General features: G+C 43.8%; 1 protein-coding gene across 1 annotated transcript in view; it reads right to left on the reverse strand.

Annotated features, from left to right (window-relative positions):
* Positions 1 to 9,316, reverse strand: part of drosha (drosha ribonuclease III) — a 90,099-nt gene that overhangs the window by 42,313 nt on the left and 38,470 nt on the right. Inside the window, exons 21-22 of the mRNA XM_010789741.1 lie at positions 8,553 to 8,655; positions 2,462 to 2,532 (exon numbers count right to left, since the gene is read on the reverse strand). Of these exons, the coding sequence (XP_010788043.1) occupies positions 2,462 to 2,532; positions 8,553 to 8,655 (174 nt within the window). The remainder of the gene's footprint in view (positions 1 to 2,461; positions 2,533 to 8,552; positions 8,656 to 9,316) is intronic.

A 9,316-nucleotide genomic window follows, 5' to 3' on the forward strand; every position in this document is an offset into this window, starting at 1 on the left:
GAATGCATATTATTACTATAGTCAGTGTTTGTAAAAGTATTACTATACTGTTTGTTTTGGTGTTTTTCGTATTAAGACTATATTATTTTAAATAGTACTACTAGTAGTATAATATATAGTGTTTCTGTAGTTGTTTTTTGACCACACTATAGAACACTCCTATAGTAATATGATATTGTTATTAAGCTTGTTCCTNACTTTGGCGCTGTTCTGAGTCTGTTCTAATCCGTCAAAATGACGGACTGCTTTCAGATTTTTCCGTCATTGTCAAAAGAATTCCATCATAGACAGAATATATTCGGTTAACGCGACCTCTGCTCACCCTCTGTGTGTCCGTCTCTGTGTTCTGCCACTCTCCTCTACCCCCCAACCCCCCACCCTGCAACACCCGGCTGGCTTTCTGGTCTGTGTCCATCTGTCTCCTCTCAGCTTTGTGTGACAGAGAAGTCATCAGGAGGATTCAGCAGGAGAGTGACAAGCCAAACTATTTCAATCCTCAGTCTGCATGTCTAAAAAGTTGGAAATCACTCAACTTTGGTCTGCACAAATGGTCCTCGGAGTCTCAGTCACATGCAACATGCTCCCTCGGCTGTTGTTGGACTGTGGTTCTGCTATCCACTAGAGTTCAGCATATTGACTGTAATGGCTTTGGAATTCATCATTGGTTGTTGTGGTTGTAAAGGTTTTATAGTGCAGCTTGGACTGTGCAAAACAGTCACACTGACATGAGGTTTCTTTTTAGCCGCAGCTGTTTCAATTTCCTCAAATGTTGGAACTTGATAAATACAAAACAACCAATGAAATAATGACTTTTGCTCATGCAGGTCATCGATTTTCTTGGACGAAAATGTCATAAATCTGTTCAGACCGGACTTTAGAATCATTTAGATCTAGCTTTTTTCTTCACTTGAAAGCTCTAACCTCACTACTCAATAATAATTCAAGATTCTGTGATGTGCAAATTATCATTTAAAATTTATAGAATGAGTTCAGCTAAGATATTGAAACAATTTCGGAATCTGATATAATATAACATTTGGGCTCCTTGTCTCCAAAAACACGTTACTAATACACCCCGTCTTTATCTGTTAAACACAAAATCTCCCATCTGGAGGTTGTATTGTAAGCGCAGCTAGCGTCCCTCTCATCTGTTGTCTCCCTGAGTGATGAAACAAATCAAATAACAGCAGGTATCTCGTGGTGCCATTGGATATTAACGTGATCAATGCTGCCAGTTTTATTCACATTTAGAAAAGACATGTTTGAGAAATGATCTTTCTCTTTGTCTGCATGGTAAGGTTTTTACCGTGTCCTATGCCTATACCAATACATGCTACACTGCTCTTCATAAAAAGTGTACTTTGACAACTTGATAACATCTTCATGGTCATAGGAAGGCAGTTAAACAAACCCAAGGACGTTTCAGATATACAACGGGACACAATACTGTAAGGATTGGCACTCAAACACAATGACTAGCTGAAATTGGCCAAAAAGTAAAAAGAAATGCTGTGATTTAAAACAGAACTATTGGTTGAATTATTTGTTTTTATAAAAAAAACGTTTCAGGGATGGTCCCGGGTTAATGTTATTCTTCTCCAGTTGTTTTATGGTGTGAAGTTTTCAAAGATATAGCCCTGAAGCCTGTGATCTGGTCCCTCAAAAATCGAACATATTTGATCAAACATATTCAAGCCATGTGTCCTGTTGTGTGTGGGAGTCGCCGGCTGAATCGAAGGCTAACACCCACAATAGCCAATTAGAACAAAGCCTGCTGCTACATTCTGGATGTGCTGCAAGTCATTTAATTGACTCATAACAGTTCTTGCCAAGATAAATTCAAATACTGATCCATTCATCAATTATTCATGCCTGCTGATCACACACACACACACACACACACACACACACACACACACACACACACACACACACACACACACACACACACACACACACACACACACACACACACACAAACAATAGCAGGTGTCCTGCTCAAGACTGGCAAATTGCAATGCACCTCCAGTTCATTTCACAAAATATGCAAGCCGCGCTGTGGCTCATCCACATTTTCTTTCTTCTCAGTCCTATTGTTTTATCTTTGTGCATATCAGTACAATGCACACAATGCGCAGCTAGTCCAAAGTATTGCGGGGTAAAGCGAGATTATTTGAGATCTCAGGTTCTGAGGCTGGCAACGACTCTGTATCGTGCCATATGTGGTGCTTGCCAGAACGCGCATTGTGTGGGTTAAAAACAAACAAAAGAGGCTGTATCGGTGAATACATAACAGTTCTGTCTTCCACAAATCAAAGAAAATAAAATGTTGTGCAGTGTGTCTGCAACTCGTCTCTTTGAATGATGTGAAACCACGAGTGTATACAAAAGAAAGGCCCATAAAAATAGGCAACCGGTACATACAACTACAGAGATGAAAAGGAAACCAGAGCTGAGTTACCTGTGTGTTGAAAAGCAGTCTTCCAAAGAGCTGCCGGGACTCCTCCAAGCCTCCCTCCAAATACACAGCACCTAAAAAAGACATAGTTTGATTGTAAATGGTGTAAGATACTGTGTATAACATGCAAACCCACACACATTACAAAACTATGAACAGCATTCAAATCCATTGCTGCTGTGAAAAATATCCTACAATTCTGAGGCAATTTCAGACTTCTCTGCTAATGGAAAACTTAAAATTAATTGAACTCGGCAATGAGTTATAATTGCTTTATTAAAAAGTAGGAGTGCACTTTTATTGCTTTTTGGTGGTAAAAATAACCTTGGGTTTCAGATTCACCTTGCCCTTGTCAGAGCACATGAGGAGGAGGAGGAGGAGGAGGAGGAGGAGGAAGGGATGGTTGCATCAACACCGGGAAAGAACGGGACAAGGTCACATAAACATCAAAATTGCAGTAGGCTGAGCCTTGTCACAGGCTAAGGCTTGAATGGGCCAGGCAAACACACACTAGCCCACACACAGACCTATGTTCTACATGGTCAAAGGCTTTCATGGAGGGTGCGGACAAAAGTATAATGTCTCTTTGTCATTCGCCTACACATACGGACCCGAGTTATCTGTGCAGACCCACACAAACAGACTGTAGTGAATACGACTTGAATTGTGACCGAGGAAAAACACAATCTCAACACAACACACACATAAAAGACAAAGCAAGAAATACGATGGAGGATTGGTCCCAAATTGCAGAGAGCTGCTGTCACAGCGAGCAAAGAACGAGACAAGTGTCCCGAATGTATCTCTCTTTGGGAATAATATGCAGCGACTCCAGCTCATTCAGTCGCTATAGTCAGCTCCTTTACACAACTGCTTTGTGTGTTCTGTTGTTTTGCTCTTCTGCTGTTTCTACTGAAATCAGTGGAACTATCATGGTGCCTTTAAGCTGCATACAACTTCGAACCATCACACTTAGGGTGGCTCATTCAATTTAGAAGGCAATAACCACCTGGCAAATTGGGTATACGATTGTGCAGCGGTTTTTATTATGTGCATAAATGAGCCAGTGGAAATGGGGCGAGGTGCGGTTGCAAGTCTAAATGCGCAAACTGCTTTCATGGACGACATCAAAAACATATGAGGGATCCATCATCTGAGGAGGGAAACTGCTTTCAGATGGCTAACAGGCCATTTACACAAACACACACACACACACACAGCCCCCTTAGACAAACATTGAAGATGCAGCCTACATCACCAAAACCATAAAGAAATACAAACAAACCACCTAGCACAAAGACAAACACACACCCACTCTTTCTGCCTTTCATGCCCTTTACTTATAAACAGAGGGGGAAATTACTGCCAGACGTCGGCCAAATGTTTGTGAAATTTGATTAAGCCCGACAACTTCGTCTTACCCTAGCAGCTACTTTGGCTAATAACAGGCTTTTATAAATGTGGATGCCCTTTACTAATATATAAATCTAGCCGACAAAATAATGAAAGAATTTGGAAGGCACCAGGTAATGTGCTTTTTAAACAGAAGATTACATTTCATGCAATGCTTATTATAACCATCCCAAATCAGGAAACACAATATGTCAGTAAATCAATATGTATAACACAGATGTTCATCGGTAGGCAGGGCTTCTGAAATCTTGGCATGTCGGGGTTTCACTGAGGCTGACCGCAGGAAGCCTAGGAGAGGGGAGCGGTTCTTCGCAGGATGTTTCCCACTAAGCATGAGCTCTGAGATTTGTGGTTTCACCATAATGTGGACTTCAGTTCTAGACGCCTCTACGTAGCAGATGTTTCCTCTGGAGACCAGCTGTGGGAGGAGAAGAACTCCCTCCAGGACGATGTTTTGAACGTCTTTTAACTATCACTCATAAAGCATTCATGTGTGTTAACACTGAAGCTAGCTTGATGTGGGTGGGGCCGCGAAGCAGCTTTTTTTTCATGTTCTGATGACACAGCAGATTCGGAGAGTTCCCCAAATGGGAGGCCTCAAAGTTTTTCCTTCCTATTACATTTTTAAAACTTCTTCCAAGCGTTAGGAGAAGGTAGGGGGTAAGCAGGGAGGAAGGGAAAAACCAGGAGAGCCTCAAGGGATTTAAAAAGGTATTACAAATCTCAAAGCAACACCTTTGGTGTCAATCAAAGGGCCTGTGGATGAAGAAACCAAGATATGCGCTTAATTCTAGCGAGAACACTTTTGACGAGGCGGCTGTCCGTGCAAAAAAAGCATGCCTCAAAGCGATCCAATCAATCGCACAACTTGCTGCAATCCTTAAACGGAGTTCTGTGCTTCACAGTAAACCCCGTCAGCCTGCAGAGTTGCAGCTGACGCCCTGAATACACACAGCCCACAAAGACGCCCAGCCAACTCAACGGGCAATGATATGCTAGCATATCTCCGCAGCTCATCTCGCAGTAACATCATGCACGGGTCAAATCCCTCTGTAGTCTCAGAGCTCCGGGACATTCAACCCCCTAAGTTGTGAAAACAGCGTACAATAAAGAAGGACTACATCCAAAGAGGTAAACCTGCCTGGAACATGCAGAGTTACTGACACTGCGGTGGTGGGCCCAGTTGTTTGAGTGTTCCCTTTTGAAAAACTTCAGGAAATGTGATTCACAAGCCTTTTTTTTTCAATCTCTTATGTCATTTGAACTTTAGAACTTTGAATGTATGACATACTTAAATATCTCAACTCAAATTTCAGCACACCTAACCTCCAATTCTCCCAAAGCTCATTACCTCTTTTGCCATTTTGATAAATGGTCACTGTTGCACTGTTCTTTGCAATCTTTCCCTTGTAGATTTGTTGGATACTTAGCTTAAAGAATAAGGGGACTTTCCAAACTTTTTGTATTGAACCAAAAAAATGATACTAGAGTCAAATGGAACCCAAACTGGAAGTGATAAATCAAAACTTTTCTTGCAGTACTGTGTAGAGGATATCATTCAAGGCCATAGAAGGCCTGCCATTAATGAATCTCCACATCTGTCACAAGTGTAATGCAGACAGCCATGCCGACTGTACAGTGTTATGTTTAGGAATAGAATTCCAATGTCTGTGGGCTTTCAGTGACCAATAAAAACCCAGAGTCAGGGGCATATGAAACACCAGCGGCTGACAGTCACATTAATAACCTAGAATGAATTATTCAAAAACGCTCAGGCTCTAATCCATCAAATAATATATTAAGCCGCTCCCTCTCGGCCCGATGGGGACTGAAACAGCAGACGGACACAGAAAGCAACACATTCAAGTAAAAAAAAAAGAAGAAACCAAAACATTTTTTTTTACTACAGCACCGACAAAGGCAGGCTGAGAGCATTGTAACATCAAACATCTTACTTTTCAAAGATGACGTTTAGAGCGGGGGGGGTAAGAAAGAGAAACAAAAAAAGAGTGTGCTCAAGAAACCAACTCCACCACTGCAGCAATTAACAAAGGAAGCAGTACTCGCTCAATGAATACACCGGCTGCATTGTGTATGAATCTGATATTCAGCAAGTGAGAGATAATCCTTTCTCTCCGTTCTTTTAATAGGAAGAGCTTAGAGAGGGCCCTCACAAAGGTTCACCATCTGTATCCCCCATGGCTGCTGGCAGCGTATAATCCACAGATCAACTGTACAAGGAAATTAGGGCCATAAAAACAGAGTGAGGCCTCTTTTCTTCTTCTCTCAATTCTTTTCAGACTGTTCGGAAAGGGAAGGAAGCGACGAAGGCTTATCAGTGAAGAAGACCTGTGAGGGAAACGGCAGGGCAACAGGCGTGCAGAGTTTCTATGAATAAGCAGAGGGGGGGGGAAAAAGCGGCTTCTAAAGAGGAAAAGTGGGCAAATAGTACAGAGGGAGAGGGTGAGAGAGAACGGGGGAGGGGGTGGTACAGAATGGGAGGTGCGCAGGGCAAAAGAGCCCAAATGAGAGTGGCCCACTCCAGCAGAAGTTAATGACAGTGGATCAGAAGAGCAAGATTTCCATTCAACACATTGAATTATTCAGGGTTGCAGGGCACCCATTTGCATTGCAGATGCCTTTGCTTTCCATTCCTCTACTGCTCTCCCTCTGCAGCTCTCTGGCTCTCGTTCCCTCTCTGTGTCTCGAGCTAGAGAATGGCCCTGCCTCGGGGTTAGTAGATACATTCTCGGCTTCATGGAGGAAAAGCTTTGCCCATGCAAAGCAGGAGATTATCTGCCATTTCCAACAAAGCCCAGGTTCAATGGTCACTGTGGCAAGGAAACAAATAAAACAAAGGTCAGGAAACCGTTGGAGGGCCTTGGAAATATTATGAGCATGTCATACTCCATCAGAACTTTCAGTGTGCGAAAAAAGACCCATTTGATTTTCACGCGTGTGAACGCTAGAGGAAATAAACACGGTGAAATAGAAAGAAAAAGAAAAAGTGAAGGAACCTTCAGACAACAAGGCAGCGACACGTCTGCAAGTGCATGTCTGTTGATGTGGCGCCTGCTGCTTTCAGGAGAGCGGCGGTTGATGTCTTTGTCAGATAGAGAGGCGTGCGCGAGGATGACATGACAGCGTTTGTGGGCCCCACGCATCATCTTACCGTGTGAGCGATGCAAGTTTGTGTTGTGAGGAGAAAAGGCTCTACTCCAGTAGCAGGGGCTGGGGGATGAGGAGGTTGGAGATGACAGAGCGACATGATGACTCATCATCTGCGTGGCACATATCTCACCTAATAACACCCAAACTGGAGATCACAAGTTAGAGGAACGCAAAGGGACATAAAGAGTAAGGCTGAGACAGGGGAGACGGAGACGGATAGACGGCTCAACGACAAGGTCTCAAAGGAGGCGTTTGAGCTAAAAAAAAACTGAAATGAAGATGAAGAAAGTCTAAGAGAAAGGAGAGGCAACTTCAGACGGCATTCGCAATTCAACTGACTTTGAAAGTGCGTATGTGTGCATGTTTTGCCCCTCAGCATGTGTGTCTGTAGTGCAACGGGGGGTGGGGTGATATTTTTGAGTTAGTTATCTAAAACCCATCACTGCAGGGTGCTCTCTGACAGCGGTTTTCTCACAGGTTCCTTCATAACAGCTGTTTATTCATCACTTTTAGTAAGTTGAAATATGAAAAAAGGCAAGGGAAAAAAGAAAATAGGGCCGTCCGGTTTCCTGGCCCCGCTGCTTCGCTCGGGTGTGTGCGGCGATGAGGCGACAGCGACAGCCACGGGACAGAATAGATTACGGCTCAGTCTCTGCCGATAATGAACCCGTAACAAGTTCGGGGGCCGCGGGGCCGACAGGGGGCCGTGGTGCCAGTCAGCACTTTCCCCACGCACTGCTGTTTTGGTGCAGGGGGAGGACGGTCTCTTTTTAAAGCCACCCACTTCCCGTATCTATCATCAGGGGAGCGCAGACATGGCTGCACTGGTTCAATCAAGATGGGGATAAGATGAGGAAAGCTGCCGACTCTGCAGCTCTCGGAGAGCGAGGCTTAGCTTAGCGCTGCCCATGGGGTCGCATGGAGAGAGGGATTCGGTCCCCTCCAAGAGTTCTGTGTGTGTATGGTTTTAAGCACGGGGTCCTAATCACTGCACAAACTCCAGCGCTGAGCTGCCAGTGAGACGAATAGCGAGCTTGTGTGTGTGTTGCTCCGGGGATTGCCTCGTCCAGCCAGAGGTCAAACCACACCTCCCGAGATCAATAAAGTGTGTAATGTTTCCAAGGCCTAATGGGAGATCCACTGCAGCTTTTTGCGCAGCTTAACACACACAGACCGGAGCTAAACTATTAAAAGATTCCATTTTATTCAAAGCACCTGAAGTTAGCAGGTGATTAAACCCATTAATGCAGGGCAGCATTAACGATGTAAATGCCTACGTGCTGCTGCAAAGTCCAGCAAAACCTCATTTGAGTCAAATTACAGTATTAAAACCCTACGTAATTTTGTGTTGTGTTTGTAGGAGCGGAGAGACACTATTTGTTTTCACTATATGTAAATCTAGCCTTTTAGGAATAGATTTACATATTTAGTTCACTCAAATGCAATTCTCTTTTTTGTTCCCCCGCACACCCATCATATCATCCCTGCTTCGGTCCCGGGGGAATCTCACCGATAAGAGCCTCAAAGCAGTTGGCCATGGCGTGCCGCAGGTCCGACTCCCGGCACAGATCGGGTCCGTGAGCGTAGAGCATGAAGCGATCCAACTCCAGTTTCTGCAAAAGACAAACACATTCATATCAGTGCGCCGACACCGACACCTCGATAATAGCCTCTTGAAAAAGTAATAGCATTTTTTGGTATTGCACATTTTCATAGGCTCTCTATGGAAAACAAGGGGGGGGGAAAAGGGGGCCAAAAAACTCGGGGGAAATGAAAAAGATTGCCTGCCCTTGCTGGAAAAGGTTCTACTTCATGGCACTGACAGATGTGCCCATGTGTTGTCCAGCTGTGGCATGATGCACTAAGCCAGGACAGGAGCAAAATGTTCACACACACAAACAGAAATATAGTGGCTAACACACACACGGACATGCTAGATAATCCCTAGATAAATTGTGAAATAGTACAGTGGTGACCTTCATTCTGTCTAAAGCGTAGGAAGCTCTTATACTGGTTAAGCACCTATCGCAATAAAATACATTAGAAGTATAAGTTTGCATAACAGAGAATTACTCACCAGGCTACACCACCAACCACCTTATTAATGTTAAAGGGGCGCCATTTTGCACATTGTCCGATTCATATTTGTATTTTGAGACATGTTTAATGTTGAAGAAGGTCTTTATTTTTCTCCTACTGCCTGTGCCCTTTTTCACCTTTAGTGATGTCACTATGTTGTGGAGGTAAACAAATGGGTCCAATGGAAGCGTTTCA

Source organism: Notothenia coriiceps, unplaced genomic scaffold (genome assembly GCF_000735185.1).
Source record: "Notothenia coriiceps isolate Sejong01 unplaced genomic scaffold, NC01 NC01_scaffold00033296, whole genome shotgun sequence".
NCBI classification, from domain to species: domain Eukaryota; kingdom Metazoa; phylum Chordata; class Actinopteri; order Perciformes; family Nototheniidae; genus Notothenia; species Notothenia coriiceps.